General features: G+C 33.1%; 1 protein-coding gene and 1 long non-coding RNA gene across 2 annotated transcripts; one reads left to right on the top strand and one right to left on the bottom strand.

Annotated features, from left to right (window-relative positions):
- The first annotated feature begins 2389 nt into the window (after positions 1-2389).
- LOC148600934 (methyltransferase-like protein 27) lies at positions 2390-8095 on the top strand. Its single transcript, XM_088556043.1, has 6 exons — positions 2390-2522; positions 3522-3619; positions 4066-4193; positions 6490-6628; positions 6986-7078; positions 7775-8095. The coding sequence occupies exons 2-6, from the start codon at positions 3523-3525 to the stop codon at positions 7954-7956; spliced, it is 639 nt and encodes a 212-aa protein (XP_088412169.1). The 5' UTR covers positions 2390-2522; position 3522; the 3' UTR covers positions 7957-8095.
- A 727-nt stretch (positions 8096-8822) lies between these two features.
- On the bottom strand, positions 8823-12550 carry LOC148600935 (uncharacterized). Its single transcript, XR_015917219.1, has 3 exons — positions 12394-12550; positions 10392-10535; positions 8823-9669 (listed from the first exon to the last, which is right to left on the bottom strand). It is a non-coding gene; the product is annotated as an uncharacterized LOC148600935 (long non-coding RNA).
- Positions 12551-17878: the final 5328 nt, after the last annotated feature.

Raw genomic sequence — 17878 nt, forward strand, 5'->3', positions numbered from 1 at the left:
GTGGGCAGAGCGCCTAGCCCCCGGCTAGGTTTCTGAGCACTATGTAGTCGTCTTTTATGACAAGCTTGGCGCTGCTGCAGGCTTATTTTTTGGCACCCGGACCTGCATGGGGCTAGTAAGTAAATTAATTCTTTCAATGAGAAAAAAATGAATTTAAGTTCGAAAAACTACTGATTTTTTTCAGTTTTTAAATTAATTGTTTTCGTGAATAATGAGAACATATTGAGACAAAATGGTGTCTATCATTTACACTTACTACAACTGATTATCAAAGGTAGAACAGAACCTTATTGGTGGGATGTTCATATTGTTGGAATATGTTTCAACATTATAAATATTCGATTTACAATTAAATCATTATTATTTAAAGAGTAATCAAGGGAACCAAAATTCTAGCGGAAATCAAAAGAATGTAAAGCCCAAACATGGGAAACATAAAAACACAACTAAGAACATAAAGCAACTAAAATAATACATACAAAGCAACAAAAGTAAATGAGCAAACACGGACTCCACTAAAAACTGGGAGCATGGACCATGTGCACCGCAAAATGTAAATCGATTGATTGATTGTTGGGGTTAAACGCCCAAGCAGCAATATTTCAGCTATATTCAAGCGATGAACATGAAGTGGATGATAAAATGAACAAGAAATGATGCAAATGAAAAATGGGATGGGGCACAAGAATAACGGGGTCGACAAATTTGATTGCCACTTGAAATAGGTAGAAGTGGGTAGGATCTGGCAATTTAGCCTCCTGTGGTGGAGTCCTAAGATTCCTACTCCGGGAGAATACCACAGTAGGGTTCTTTAACGTGAAAAGGAACGTTGTCAGGCTATAATACGGAAAACCTGACCACAAACCATAGTTGTGCACCGTGTTGGGAAAGATGCCACGTTGCTCGCACGTTAAAGAACCTTCTGTGGTATTCGATAGGAGTAGGTACCTTTGCGCTCCGCCACAGAAGGCAAAAGTGTCCGATCCTTCCCATCCCTCCCTAATTTTAGTGGCAATCAATTGTCGACCTACTATCCTTGTGCCCCATCCCATCATTCATTTCATCATCATCATTTCATGTTCATTTTATCATCAATTTCATGTTCACCTCTTGAATATAGCTGAAATATTGCTGTTCGGGCGTTAAACCCCAATAATCAATCGGAATCGACAGAGGTCAGAAATTTAATGAAAATGATTAATGATTGATTAATAATCGGACACCACATTATCGTGCTTCGTAATGGTCGGGAATAAATCAAAATATCACTAACTTTACTTTGAATAATTCTCAATTTGAATGCCACGAAATGTTTTGGACGTCCTATATGTAGAAAATTTGAAACCCGAATGTTTCAAAGTCGCTGTGTCAAAAATAATGGGCGTAATCTTTGAACTGGAACGCAGGCATTTTAGGACGTTTGGCCGGGACATTATTAATACATAGAGGTGCATCATGTTCAAGAAAGTCGGTATTTGCGTACTGATGTAAAACATATAGCTTCCTCCCTCATTGTCAAAGCCTAAAATCATATTTAACAAAATTACTTAACATCGGAGCTTAATTTAAACCAATCAGTAACAGGAGTTTCCGATCAAAGTCATCGACTGAAACGGTTTTGATTAACAGAGCTAATCAGTTGATTATCATTCGATTTGTAACTGATAAGGAATTGATTAGTTCGGAATGTACTGTTTGATTACATGTGAAGTTAGGAAGGGAGAATAAACTGGCATCTACTGATTTAAGAAACCTGTTTAAAGGCTTTCCGTGTTCATAAATAATTAAAGTTGGAAACTGGAAACGTTTTACTTGTGTTGTACTAGACGTTCTACTTTATCTGTTGCTCTGGCTGTCACCCATATAATATGAACAGAGACCAATATTAATAATTTGGTTTCATTGGAAAATATCTCATATCACGCTCACAGCTTGTGCCATACCGAATCTTCACTCTTTAAAAAGTAAAATATCGTTTAAAATTAACCGATGAAAAACAAACAAAAAGAATATTACATGTATTATAATTTAATTTAAGACCAATCTTTGTAGTAAAATGATGTACAACATCGTTTTCAAATGATAAATTAGAAAATCAAGAAGTGTATTAAAAGTACAGATAAAATATGTCACTTAGTACACAATCGCTTTGGAGGTTCAAGTTAAAGTCATCATGTCCATTATGTGGGCCAGAATCATCACTAAAATTTTCCATTTGGAAAATTTGCGTCCAGCAAGCTTCAATGCTTGCTGACATGCAAGGCTAGCATGACCGGCGGTTATCTTCGATCAGCCCATCCACATTTTACAGCTCTGAGGCAATAAAGGGGTAATCGATGCGCAATTCTAATAAATTACAGGTTGTAGAAATGTTGCAAAAAACTCCAAATGGCCTCACATCATTATTTTTAAAAATTTAGTATAAAATGAGCTTGTAGAGGGCTGAAATTCCCGAATACCATTCTAGGTGTAAGAAGCGTACAATATATGATTTGACATCTGATTCAATACTAGTTATACAGGTTAGTAAACCCATACTTTATTTTATTAAATTTATTTTCATGTTTTGTTATTTTTATATTTTGAAGAAGGGACTTACTTTAGTTCAGCTATTATTAATTTAATAGATATTTTGAGTTCTTGGTAAACTTTTAATACGGATGATCGATTGGCTTTGAACATCCTTAGCATTTTGCAACAAAATATAAGGAAAAAACAAGTGGATATTCTTCATTAACTGACACAATGACAAATTGATTATTTTTATACAGAAACGGTACAAGAATTTTTTTGAATTTTTAAAACGATAGATTGGGCTAGTGAAAAAGTTTTCTAGCAGTTAGCAGCGATGATTAAAAAGTGTTTTCGCCATATATTTTGTTGAAGTGGCGCAGTGAAAAAAAAAACAATGACTCCTCTAATATGGTTGATTTCTGAATACATCTTATAGAAAAAGATTGGAAACTTTTGGAGTTATTTAGAAAATGAGATAATTTGATGTGTTTTAGTCATAATATTGACAAATATATCCATTTTATGTCTGTATTGTGATAAGATGCGATCTATGTCATCTTAAAATAGGTTTATTAAACAAAGTATGGATCTTGAAAATGAAAAAAAGGAGGACAATCGTAGTATATGCTAAAGCGCAGCTGTTAACCCATATTTTGATGTATCATATGCATTTGTATTGTACAACTATTGAGAGTTTTCTCCCAGAAAGTCAACATTTACAAACCTCATTAAATTGTTAATTATAGTATAACAGAGTTTTTTTTAGGTAATAATAAATTATAAAGTGGCTCGGTTAAAGATTAAAATGAAATTTTACACAAATCAATCGTGATATTAAAAAAATCAAGAAGTTTAAATGTCAAATTTTCTGGGATTAAGGCCTCCGTTATAGCACAGCAGGAGAAACAAACTCACCTCAGACGGATGTCAGTAAACAACAGTGCCACTTTTTAGTAGTTTTCATATGTACCTTTAACTGTCACAACAATATATATTTTTTTTTCCAGAATGGCAGCAGATATTGTAAGACATGTCAACTTACCTACCATAACAACGGAACAAAAACGAGAAGTATACGAACAATGGTGTGATAAATACGACAATGGTAAGAATATCTTCTGTGAGAAGACATAAACATTTTTTTTGTCTGTTCATAAGAAGAAGTTTGGATTGAAGTTCATTATTCACATAGAGCAAGTACATTTTGTACAATTTTTGTGCCTTCATCTAACACAATCAAACGGTTTTCAAAATTTATTTTACGTATAAAAGGTACTGACTTCTGCTACTCTTTTTCGTATTATGCGCCATATAATTTTTTAAAAATTGTATATAATTATCATCGATCGTTGAAATTGGCGCTTTAAAAATAATCTATCTAAACTTCTTTAAACGTACCAAAATAAAAACACTCCAGTTAAGGTCTAATCAATGGCAAGCACTATACACCCCAATGCCTTAAGTTTGATCGAAACTAAGCAGTTTTTGAGCGAGTTCTGTTAAAGTATAAATTACATGTCATTTTGTACATGGCTTATATCAATATTTTAGATGTGGAAGAACTAGAGTTCACTGGTCCAAGAAGATGTTGTGATGCCATCAGTTCTTACGTCCGGAAGAACCGTGATAATGCTGTTATATTAGATGTTGGAGCTGGAACTGGTTTATTAGGGGAGGAGGTACGTTTCAAATACCCTTATTTCATGTATATTGAATGTTAATATCATTCGCCAATCGGTAATTACAAAGTTTCCGAACTAATACGCGAACTCTTGGCAACAGTAAAGAAGGGAAGTCAACGTTAGTAATGTAGGCGAAAACTTGAAAGTTGAAAATAAGACCAATGGTACAGATGTTTGAAACGGAATGTTCTTCAATTAATCATCTAAACTGGTCACATGGTTACAGTATACGTTTTGTAGGTGAAAGTTGTAAAATACTTAACATTTCAAACTCTACCATCGAGGTTCATACAGTTGAATAAAGCTGCTTTAGCCGTTATTTTCGTAAATTTTTGTTTCTGTTGAAATTGAATTATTTTTACTAAATTGTACAATTTCATTTTATATCAATTAAGAAAAATGCATTTAATGCAAGACAAAGGGTCGACCTAGATAAAATTCGTATGTATGTAACTTCAGGTGACCTTAATCCGCGCGTGTGCTGTAAGGGTCGATTCTTTTAAAAAATCTGATTGCAAAGCTAAAGTTATAATCAACGGCAAGGATGACCCGTTCCTTTGACGGTCTCAATCCGTAAAAGTAAAAAGTTCGAATATAACGCAATAGTCTCCTTTTGAAGTTTTACGTATAGTGATATAATATGGCAAAACCGTGGTCAGTAATTGTCATTATTAATTTGAAAACTAATCAAGAAATCGATTAAATGAAATGAAAGCAGTAATGTGCTTACCTGTGTGTATATTATTGCTATTGTTAACCAAGGTGAAAAGGTGAAAGTATTTTTAACCCAGGTGAATGTCCTGTCGGCAGTCTTCGGAAGTATTGGCGAAAATTTTTTAGATTTGAGCTATCTTTGATTAAGAAAACGATGTTTTCATAATTTGTTATACTCGGCGTCACATAAATAACATACTAACATACTGTTAAAATTTGAATAAAAATATTTTCTACGACTTTATTGACACCTACCGTCGTTTAAATTGTCTTAAATGACTTGCTCATTCGTTTAGCCAAACGGCTTCTCCCTAAACATTGAATCGTTAAATTCCGGTCAGATTTTAATTCTAGGTGCCAATATTTACATTGTAAAAAGTCGGCCATATTTACAGTGATCGGGTTGCTAGGAGATGTTGTTTACGTTTAAATGGTTTGTCCAAAAACCGAAGAACCCAGAATGCATTTCGGCGTTATTTCGGATATCTCGGATTTATTTTACGCGAACAACGTACAATACCGAGAAGTTAATCAAGCAGACGATTGTCACCGGAGTTCGACGGGAACTTACGAACTTCGTTTGTAAACAAATCGTCCCGTAGAAACCAACATGGCGGATATTAGTATGGGATTTCCCCGTAAGGATTTGTTACGCATGATTTAAGCTAAAAGCGACTTGTTGAGGGAGAAGCCGTTTGGCTAAACGAATGAGCAAGTCATTTAAGACAATTTAAACGACGGTAGGTCTCAATAAAGTCGTAGAAAATATTTTTATTCAAATTTTAACAGTATGGTATTTATGTGACGCCGAGTATAGGTATTATCAACATTTATTGCTTCAATTGCATTAATACGACTTTGTATTATTGAATCAGCAAAATTCAGTAGAATCAAAACTGAACAAATTTGACAGCTAAAGCAGCTTTAACCCATACTATACAAGAACAACATCAGTTGAACTAAAAAATGTATCCGTTTGAAATCGTGCAAAGGGTGATCCATCACTACTTTGATTCTGAACTTTAAAAAGTGTAGAGCGATGTATTCAGCAGACCATTTTTGTTAATAAATTGATTTGTGATTGGTGGAGTATTTGAGTTATAATGTTTCCGAATTGTGTAAGGATTTAACTTAACTTTTACTATTTATATCAAATGAACTTTTTTTGTATAAATTTCAAAATACTTACCGTGTCTTTAGCACATATATTATGCTTTCTATTTGAATACATATAATATACTAAAGCTTATTTTATTGTTAATATGAAACGTTACTATAAATAAAGATTACTAACAAAATATGCATGAATCACCCATTGTACTTTGTAAAATTTGAGATGCGAATATAAATTATTTGAAATTGCATGTTGTCTTTGTTACGATGTATTATTTTTTTTAAAGTGTTTTATGACTATTAATAATGCAACTTCAGACCGTTTCAAGAACAGGTTTGCAGAACTTTCCAAATGGAGGATGATTGTCAGCAGCCTTGTAACAATGACACCGACCAATCAATAATCATCAGCTATTTCAGGAAAATTGCTGATTTAATTCAATACTTAAAGTTGCTTCCTTTGTAGCTTAACAGAGAGGGATTTAGAACCATTGATGCATTAGATCCATCACAGGGAATGCTTAATGTAGCTGAAGGAAAGAAGGTGTACCGCAATTTTTATTGCGAGTACTTTACATCCAAACCTATAGATTTCTTCAAGAACGGTAATGAGACCAGAGATGGGTTTGTACATGCATCCGTCGCTTTTATTTTGCTTATGATTGTACATGCGTTCGTACTTTCATTTTTATAATTTATTGTACAGTTTTCCCGTTTCCATGCCCATGTTAAATGTTCTATGATTTAAAAAGAAAGAATACATTAACTTCTTGGCGTTGAATATCACTTGGGGTGACCGTTTTGTTTTTAAGGAGCCACAATTTTTCGTGCATTTTTATTTCAGCGGATGAAAGTCAGAGACCAATCATTACCATGGAACCCGTTTTATCTTGGCGTATTGTTTAAAGATAAATCCAAACCGAATACTAATGACTAATTTACTTTCATTTTATTACTTGCAGATTCATATGACGTAGTTACATCATGTGGCTGTTTTAATCCCGGTCATTTGCCGTTCGACGTAGTTCTCGAAATGATCAGAATAACTAAACCAGGCAAGTATCATCACAATACTGTAACATTTGATATTTTATACAGGTCTTTATAAAACATTTCTGTGTAATTAATGTGATATATCGCATGTGAAAATCTAATGCAATTTCAGTCTCCTATTTCCTCCTGTCAATAATTTCACAAAATTGTTCTTTTGTGACGATAGTTTTTTATTTGACGTTACTTAAGATTACGAATATCACTATACCGATCACATAAGTTTAAATTCATGTGAAAGAGTAATCAAGGGAACCAAGGTTTTAGCAGTAATGAAAAGAATGTAATCCAGGGACAAAGACCAGACATGGAAAACAGACATACATAACAAAGAACATAAAGTAACTAAAATCATACATACAAAGTAACAAAAGTAAATGAGCAACTCGGACTCCACTAAAAACTGGGAGCATGGACCAGGTGCACCGGTAGGGTATTAAAAATATTGAAAATATTACTAAGAAAATACGTAGGACAATCAATTGGTTGTGGTGAATAATTTTAAGAATTCTCATCACGAGACAGATTTAACTTTCAGACAAATTACGTTCTGCGCATTCGTTCTAACTTGGCTTTTTAACACATTTGTTTCAGGATTTCTGCTGTTTTTAATACATATCTATGGATTATGTATACAGTTTGTAAATTGAGTTTTGTGATAGTCAGAACGAAATTTTATCTATCTCTTATTTGTTAAACAGGTGGTATCATATGTTTGAGTTGCCGAATTAAACCATTGAAAGAAGCACCAGAATACTCGAAATTCTTTCCTCTGTGTGAACAATTAGAAAAAGATGGAAAATGGAAAAAAGAGGAAGTGACTGTATACCCAGGTTATCTGAAGGACGTTGATGGTGTCATTATTTGTTATCGTGTGTTGTAAATTCATGACAGTTATAAATATTTCATTTTTTGAAATTTGAGGCATACTATGTATGTCGTTCATATTAATTACTAATAGGGCAATTACCACCTTTTATATTAAAGGGTCATTTTACCATGAAAATAAGGTTGTCTTATTTTTATCATGTTTGAATCTTGCTCAGGATTGGTGAGTTAACCATTCCTTAGAAATATAGAAGAGTAACAGAATAAAGCAATTGGCACTTTAGAATAATAAAAAACAAATTGCGATTATTATGTAAACGTGTCGTCAATGTTTAAATCGTTATTGAAAGTAATCAAGGGAACCAAGGTTATAGCGGTAATCAAATGAATGTAATCAAGGGACCAAGACCAGACATGGAAAACAGACATACACAACAAAGTTGAAGTTAGTAGTACAAGAGTGATGTAAGCCGGACTTATATATGATTGATATTTTTGTATTTAAACCTACGAACACTTTTTGATACTCCTGTCTTCAGACTTTAAAATATGAAGAGCAATATTCTTAAACTAGGTGCTTACCAAATATTTCTCTTGTAATTTTGTCCTAGGTTACTCTTTGCTATGTTATACAGTGGATTCCATTTACTTGCATACCTGATTATTGCAAATGTCTGTTAATTGAATAGCATTTTTAAGAACCAAACATTCCCCACCTCTTCCACGTTAGAGTTGTTTATATAGAAAACGGAAGATGTATTGAAAAAAGACAATTACACCATACCGAATTTCTGATAATAGCATATTCCTGTTAATTGCATAATTATTCTGACATATTGGGTATGATTAAGAGGATTCCGCTGTATTATGATCCCTTAAGTTGAAATTTGGTTTGTGACTTATATATTATCAGTTAATTGTGGGTCGGTTGTACATAAATTTGTATTATTTAGAACATTTAAATATGTTCCATTTTTATCAGGGTACCTAGGCATGTTATGATTAGGAATCCAATACGAGAATACTTTCGTTGGCTTGCACACTGGCAAACCACTTTTAGTGAAATTTTTGAATAGATATCCTATGTGTCCACATTTTATATCATAATATAAAACCATAAAATACGCCTAATAATCAAAAACATAATCTAATAAGAAAAAAGACCACAAAATCAAAAAACGAAGAACAAGGGTTCATTTCGCTATTACTATAAACACTTTCATTGCACTAGGGGTGGATCCAGGAATGCAGGTTGGGACTTGGTGTGAACACAACGTGTGTATACCGAACGTAGTGAGAGAAATTAAATTGAAGTAGAATTTGTGAATATAATCAAAATTTTACGTAAAAAAATTCCATGAACGACAAGATCCTACTACATCCTTTAATCATTTTTTTAAAAATAAGTAAATGAGATTAAAGTACCGTAACGGCGAATTTCATTTTGGTCATTTGGTACCTGAAGAAAAGCTTTTATTAATGGACCTTTTTTCAAACTCACTACAGAGTAAGGGCAGTTTCTGTAACACTATCCTCATTTTTTTTATCTGGTGTGATTATTTCTTTTAGAACAAAAAGCTTTGTGTTTTTATTATCTACTATAGAAAGTTGGTGAATGTACATAGTTATAAACGTTGTCTGACATCTTAAAAAAATAAAAACCAAAAGTTGACGTTCCGACATTCCTCAACTTAAAGACCAGTAGCTGACTGAGAATGTCCATGGTCATCTGAAGTGAAAAAAAATAGACTGCAAGTGTTTTGGGCATCTGTAATGAAGAAAAAAACAAAGCTATGAACACAGCTTAGAGTGAAAATTACTAACTGAAAAGGTTGATTAATATTACACTTAGTAGCTATTCTGTTACATTCCTCGACTTCATCAAGTCTTCACATCGTCACATGCTTATGATATATTGACAAGTAATAAATTACTGCTGATATAGCGGAACAAAAAACAAGTAAATATACTTAAAATAAAATTAAGTGAATAGGTAGGTGGCGAGGCTAAGAACCCAAGTATGTAAATATAAAAGGTGAGACAAGATATATTGACGAATTCACTAAAGTTTTAAATATTTGTAACTTAGTTTGGAAGAAAACTCAAGATCGTTGCAATTGTAGAATCGTATATTCAAACTGTTTCATGATTTGTTATTTTCCGTCAATCGCCGTTTAAAACATGTAAATTCCTCATCAAACTGTTAAACAGAAACATCCATAAGTAGAATACACTTACCTGTCCTTCTGCCACATAAGATTATGTCCTTATTGTATTTTTATTGACTGTAAGTCTCTTTTGTTCATTGTTGTTTTACACCATAAATAAGCTATGCTAGAGATATACAGCGGTTGTATTAGTACAGCTTTGCGAACGTACTAATTCAGTATTTGTGAGTGGCACTTGTATGCAGTACATAAGTAAAAGTGTTGAGTGTGGTCTATTATTCTCGTTTAAATATTCATACATGGATATATACACTTTTCTTACCTTAGCTGTAAAGCAAATCGTACAGATCAAAGCAGCATCGTTTGAAAAACCCACTTAAACCACAATGACCAGGAAAGTCCATTTCTGTGTAGGGGTCTACACAATCTTGATGGCGAAATATACATGTACATCTAAACTGGCCCTCTAAAAAGTAATCGAACAAATATTTGATGTTATAGAAATGGAAGCGTTAAACAACCTCTTTATGACCGGGTGGAAAAGACAAAGTCGATTATTATTAATGAACCTTAAATACGACGAATTAAAAAAAAAACAGCGATAAACCAGTTCAGATCTGATGGAAGCACCTTTATTTTGCAAAGGAGTAATTTTCATTTAACTTGGGGGGAGTTCAGTGAAGTATCTCTTCAATTAACTTGGGGGGAGTTCAGTGGAGTATCTCTTCATTTAACTTGGGGGGAGTTCAGTGGAGTATCTCTTCATTTAACTAGCTGCTCAGTTAATATTCTATTTACTCATGAAATACATGGCACAGCAGCCCCCATTTTTGCAATAATTTTAAACGGATTAAGGATGTTGCTACCGCCGAGAAACATATTCTACTAAACAATGAATAAAGTCAGTCAAAGCAATCTTGACTGTTGTACACACCTTGAGACTTTAGGTTTCCCGCACGCACGATACCTAAACGCACGATAAACGAACGATAGACAAATAGACAAACGCTCACAGCGTGTGTTCAAATGCACGATAGACGAACAATGAAAAATAATAATATTAACGAATATTGACAAAAGAAAAATAGAAAATTGAATTAATGAAAATATTCAAATTAATAGTAGCAAATAACAAATCAATATACAAAAATAAACGAACGCTTGTATAGTACGTTTAAACGTACGCTCCTATCGTGCATTCATCATGCGTTTAAACTAATGGGAAACGTGAAAGTTTCATGGAGTGTAGTTTCGTTTTTAATATACCAGTTACGAAATCACTACTAACGTTAACGAATAGAAATAATTGACAACTACATGTAACAAAACACTTTTATAATAATAACGGTATTCGACAAGGATGCAGTGTAGACCATAAGCATAAAATGCATTACAATCTGTCAGTTGCGATTTAGAAACTAATTGTACCTTGCGTTTTAACAAGTGATGACTGTTGTAAAAAATCGGTGTTATAACAAAATATTAATATCTGTAACATTTTATTGTCGTTGCAGAGTCACAAACACATACAAACATATGTCATTGGTTTATGATGCCCGATTAGTAAAGGCATGTCGTAATATACATTGAAAAACAAAACTGCAAACATGACAATATAAACAATACAAAATGATGTGAAATTTTCTCTATCATGTATATTTCATAAATACTTACAATTTGTTTTGCGAAAGAGACTATAGTTTAAAACTTAACTATAATAACAATCTTAAGCGTTTTGTTGTTTTGGTTTTTGTTTTTGTTTCATGGAATTATCACAACTGTTACAATTATTGGTTCAAGATTCCTGTTCTAGAATGTTTAGGATTGATTATAAAAAGATACTTGTTACAAAAGTACTTCAAACAAAAACGAAAAACGAATAAGTTAGATTAACAGCTAAAAATTCTTTTTTTTATAATACTCGTGACGGTATTTGCAAAGGAAGCAGTGAAGACCATTAAATACTTAAACCTGAATCAAATCTATCAATTTTAGTATTTTAATGGTACAAAACGTTCCACTTAAGGTTGACTATTGTAAATCGTCAGTGATGTCTCAACAAATAAGTAACAACTTCAGCATCTTCCTATCTTTAGAAAGACAAGCTATCAAAAACGTTTTATCATACCCGATTGGTAAAGGTCCCTCAAAATCTATATTCAAAAACACACAAATTTCAAACATGACAATTAATTGATGATACCTTTCCCTATTATGAACATTTCACTACTAAAATAAGTACTATTTTGTATTTTCAATGACTTTTTACAATTGCCACTTTTATTAAGTTTATGTAATTTTGAAATACAGATATAATATCTTACCGCAAACAGAAACCAATGCGATGGAAATCAGAAGTACAATCAAACAGTTCTTCATATTAAACACCATCCTGTCGATGCAACTTAATTGTTTGTCCGTTGCTAGACGTTTATTTTCTGCTATATCATACTAACTTCGTTTCAATTTGTAATGATGAAGGTGTTTATATATAGCGGAAATACGGTCAGGTACGTAATTGATAATCGTAAAAACAAATTGAACAAATTACTATCTATTCGTTGACAATAATCAGCTGGTCGCTGAATTTTTTTACCGAACAATACGGTACGGATCATTAAGTTGTCAAAAATCATGATGTTATATTGATTTTTAAGGAAATAAACATATTTTTGAGGTATCATTTTGAATGATTGAATTTTGTACATCCAATGAATATTAAAATTCTTAAAATTGAATCATAGTATTTTCGTAAATGTTATGTTAAACATTTACAAAAATACTATAACATTTACGAAATAACTATGATTCATTAATGGTATGTTAAAGCCCCGTGCAGGTTCAGGTGTCAAAAGAATAGGCCTGCAGCAGCGCTAAGCCGAGGGCTAGGCGCTCTGCCGACAGAGCAACATGGATGTGTGCCCTAGGTGGTGGAATGGGGTACCCCTGTCTTGTAACATTCTTGGGTTGTCAGGCTATGATACTGAAAACCTGACCGCAAACCATAGTGGTGCACCATGTTGGGAAAGATGCCACGTTCCTTGCACGTTAAAGAACCTTGCTGTGTTATTAGATAGGAGTAGGAACCTTTGCGCTCCGCCACAGGAGGCTAAATTGTCCGACCTTATCCATCCCTCCCTTTTTCTAGTGGCAATCTAAATTTGTCGACCCTATTATCCTTGTGTCCCGTCCCTTATTTTTTCCTTTCATCATCATTCATGTTCATTGTATCATCCATTTCAAGTTCATTGTCGAATAGCCGAAATATTGCAGCTCGGACGTTAAACCCCAACAATCAATCAATAAATCATGTTATGTTAAAAAAGTAAAAAGAAGAAAGAGAAAGGAAATTACATATAAAACATTGTTTTTATGTGGATAAATTATTTTGTTTTTTTTTTTCTTTTTTTATATTTCTTCGTTACTATATTTTCTTTTTCCAAGCATGTTCTCATACATAAAATTTCTTTTTAATGTACTGTAACGTATTCATTTATATTGCCCCGATTTAAAATTTTATAATTAATTATATTTTAAACATTGTTTAAACAATTGAATACATTAGTATTTATACCTATAAAAACTGTTAGGGATAAACAATCTGTCTTTTAAATGACTTTCGCGCGCTAATAATGATGAAACGCATCTCAAAACCTTGAACCCTCTTTCCACTGCGGTGGGTCGAAAAATTGTGTTTTTGTTATCTCTGTGTCACTTATAATTGCAACCATTAAGAAACTACTGAACAGAAATTTATGAATATTTGTAGGTAGGTAGAACATGGTACATGTATGCAGTTGTGCATATTCCAGGATGCTTTTGATTCGCTGAGTTATGAAAGCGTAATGCCCTTTAAAACTTTGAAGTTTCATAAAATATACCACACGTTCCTCTCACATTAAAGAACCCTGCTGTGGTATTCGATAGGTTTTGTTTGTTTTTTGTTGGGGTTTAACGCCAGAGCAGCAATATTTCATCTATATTCAGGCGATGACCATGAAGTGGATGATAAAATTAACATGAAATGATGAAATTAAAATGGGATGGGACACAAGGATAATGGGGTCGAGAAATTTTGATTGCCACTGGAAATAGGGAGAGGTGGGTTGGGTCGGGCAATTTAGCCACCTGTGGCGGAGCCCTATGGTTCTTACTCCGGGAGAATACCACAATAGGGTTTTTTAACGTGCAAGGAACATGGCATCTTTCCCAATACGGTGCACCACTATAATTTGCGGTCAGGTTTTCCGTGTTATAGCCGACAGCCCCAGCAAGTAACACACCAGGGGTACCCCATTCCACCACCTGGGGTACACAACCCAGTTGCTCTGTGGACAGAGCGCCCTAGCCCCGGCTAAGGTTCTGAGCACTATTTAATCGCCTTTTACGACAAGCTTAGCGCTGCTGCAGGCCTATTCGTATGACATCCGGTATTCGATAGGAGTAGGAACCTTTGCGCTCCGCCACAGAAGGCTAAATTGCCCGACACTACCCATCCCTCCCTTTTTCTAAAGGCAATCTAAATTTGTCGACCCTGTTGTCTTTGTGTCCCATCCCTTATTTATTTTATCATCATTTCATGTTCATCGTCTGAATATAGCTGAAATATTGCTGCTGGGACGTTCAACCCCAACAATCAATCAATCAATAAAAAAAATATACCACTGAAGTAAACCATAAAAGCAATTCTTGGGAAAATACTCAGCCGAATTTCAACAGCTATGTAGGAAATATCACCATATGTTGTTATGTTTATTTTAAAAGTTTGCTCTCTTAGTATTTTTTGTTTTGTTTTGTTTTGTTTTTTTTTTGTTTTGTTTTTGTTTTTGTTTATTGTTTTTTTTTGTTGATTTCTATTTTTTTATCATGTCTTATACCACCGTCCTCCATAAGCAAAAAAGTTATATATATACCAGATTTATAGGCTTTTTACAACATTTAGGTGTTAAAATGTTAAAAGCTCAAAGTATTCATTCTATTCCATATATATTTCGATATTTTTTTATCCGGATACATTGATCACATGCTTTCATCAAAATAGCCATTATTGGTTGAAATATTTTGATGTTGTCAACGCATTTTGTGTAAATTGATGAATTAAAACCAAGGGGTTATACACAATTTGGCAAATGTTACAGTCTGCCCATTTTACTCGATAATATTTCAATTTTATGCTGAAATTAACTGCAAAAAAGGTTTTGTGGCGAAATAAGCGAAGCATAATTTTTTTCTAATAAGCAATCCATACTGTTTTGATTTTATTTGAGTTTATTTCCAGTGCGAATTTGTGCAAACTGAAAATACCACGTTTAAAAACTTCTAACTGAGGCAGCATGTCAACCCAAAAGCTCTAATAAAGCTCGACATAATCTCACTAAACCTGGTAGATAACAAGGGCACCATATGGATCGAATGGAGATAAGTTATTCAAGTTGGCCCAATTAGGGATCTTCTACTGAGTTCACCTATAGTGTGCCAATTGGGCTGTAAGAAATTCTTAAGTGGGTCGACTTGTATGATTTCTATTATGATTATTTATGCTGCTATATATCATGTTGTATCTGAATGATTAATCGTTAACCATTAAACAACCATAAAAATCTGTTTTGCGATTAAAATTTTAGTAATAAATACCGACTTATTAGTGTTAATTAGGCTTATTACGAAAGTTTAATTAAATGTGTTGTACATACCTCAAAACTGTCAATACAAACAGATCTCGTCAAATTCATTCATCTTTACGAATTATTAAAACAGAATATTAATCATGTTAGTCATTCGGTGCTTTTCGTCAATGGAAAGAATGCCTAACTTCATGTTGTTACAAATGTAATTACATAAATGGGAATATTACTTCGTATCATTTGTTTGATATATATTTTGGTAATGTCGGTTAAACGTTGAAGTTCGTGTTGTTTCGTGGAATTTTACCTAATGCTTTTAATTTTTGGTTCACCGATGAATTAAAATATTTCTATACATCGATTAAACATAAGATATGTTGTGCCTTTTATATTGGATTCAACATGTTTTAATTTTCTTTTATATTGAAAGGGTAATCAAGGGAATCAAGGTTATAGCGGTAATCAAAAGAATGTAATCCAGGGACAAAGACCAGACATGGAAAACAGACAAACACAACAACGAACATAAAGTAACTAAAATCATACATACAAAGTAACAAAAGCAAATGAGCAACTCAATATCATAATTCTTTAGTACTTTTAGTGACCCTCAATGCTTCTTTATGGTTGGTTTGTTGTAAAAAGTAAGATGCAATGTAATTTCACAAATCACAACCAGATTGTAACATGTCCAGAAAAATTAATATTTATTAACATCGGGTTCATTTTGCCGCAGAAAATGTAACACGTTTTCATTTTGGATGAAACTTTAAATAAAAATAGATGGAATTAAGGGTCAAGTAGTTCTCAAATCGTTAAAGTCCCAAATCAAAAAATCTATAAAACACATAAAAGAAATAAAATTCATACCATGGCTGAATATAAAAGCATAACAACAACAACAGTAAAATAAAACTAAAAAACTTAAACTAGACTAATTTACTGATGCAGCTGATTGAGGAACGATATCTACTTTTTATTATTATTATGGCTCTTCCCAACAGTTTAATTTATGAAACAGTCTAAATATTACTCTAAATAAAAGAAATTAATTATGATGCAAAATTAAATTGTCGCAGTTGTCACAGGCGACGTTTCAACAATAGTAATGTTCGCTTCGTAAGTTTCTTACGTGACAAATCATCAGTGTGTAATCAATTACTATTCAATTAGCAGGTTTTTTTGTAATTTCTATCCACTTGAATGCTGTGCGAAGGTGACAAATATCTAGACAAAAATGCATGTATAAATACTTCTAATCTATCCTTTTTTCATTAATATACATAGTTATTTTTGTGTACAAATAAACAAGGTTGACATCTTTATATACGTCAAACACAATTAAAGTAATAAAAAAAAACAAGAGACTGTAGAGAGTGATTTGCTAACCTCATACTCAATTTTGTTTGGTCTTTCAAAGGGAATAACTGAAATAAATAGCAGGTTTTTAACTTGTACCATATCATACATATACCTTAACTAGTCATTTCATCAATATAAAAGTAAACAGATATGGTGAAATAACAAATGCACCATCGTGTAACATGTATAAAATAGTAAATACGTACACAAAAGGTCTTCAATAAGTGTAAACACACCTCTAAGTCAGCTCTGGAAGGCCCGACATGGAAAGTAATAAAATACACAAAACGACGACACTTCTTCAAATAAAACTAAAGGTCAAATAACGACACTAAGACACGTTAATTAGAAACATCTGACTGTGGAGAGGTGCATGTCGGCGGTGGGGTTACACTAGTTTTATGAGGCAATAACCACCCCCATTTAATGTAAGGTAAAAAATAAACTGACAACAAATAAATACACCACAAAAGTCACTCAGTAATATATCCAATTCTCCTTTATACAACATAAAGACAAATAAGGGTACATGTAACTACAATATTACCGAACGCTTATCCGATCCATAGTCATATCAAGTCCAAAAAAGTCTGATAAAATAGATATTACACTATTGCAGCTGGTACCGCAATGTTCATGACTTGGTACAGGCATTTCATTCGAAATAGTGGTTTAAATCTAGGTTTTACATCGCGCTAAACCTCCCTTTCCACTGCGGCGTGAATATACCAGTGTTGATTAAATATGATTTGCATGCTATGGCGTCATAATTGGTAAATCATCGGTCACATCAGCATTAAGAACAGATAAAAAAACAAACAAA

The sequence above is a fragment of the Perna viridis genome, chromosome 12 (genome assembly GCF_037379345.1).
Source record: "Perna viridis isolate PV_CMFRI_1.1 ecotype Kerala chromosome 12, ASM3737934v1, whole genome shotgun sequence".
Lineage (NCBI taxonomy): Eukaryota > Metazoa > Mollusca > Bivalvia > Mytilida > Mytilidae > Perna > Perna viridis.

Coding starts and splice junctions, on each gene's coding strand:
- LOC148600934 (XM_088556043.1), top strand. CDS start 3,523: ATGGCAGCAGATATTGTAAGACATGTCAACTTACCTACCATAACAACG. Junction 6,629..6,985: donor TATAGATTTCTTCAAGAACG/GTAATGAGACCA, acceptor TATTACTTGCAG/ATTCATATGACGTAGTTACA. Junction 7,079..7,774: donor GATCAGAATAACTAAACCAG/GCAAGTATCATC, acceptor TTTGTTAAACAG/GTGGTATCATATGTTTGAGT.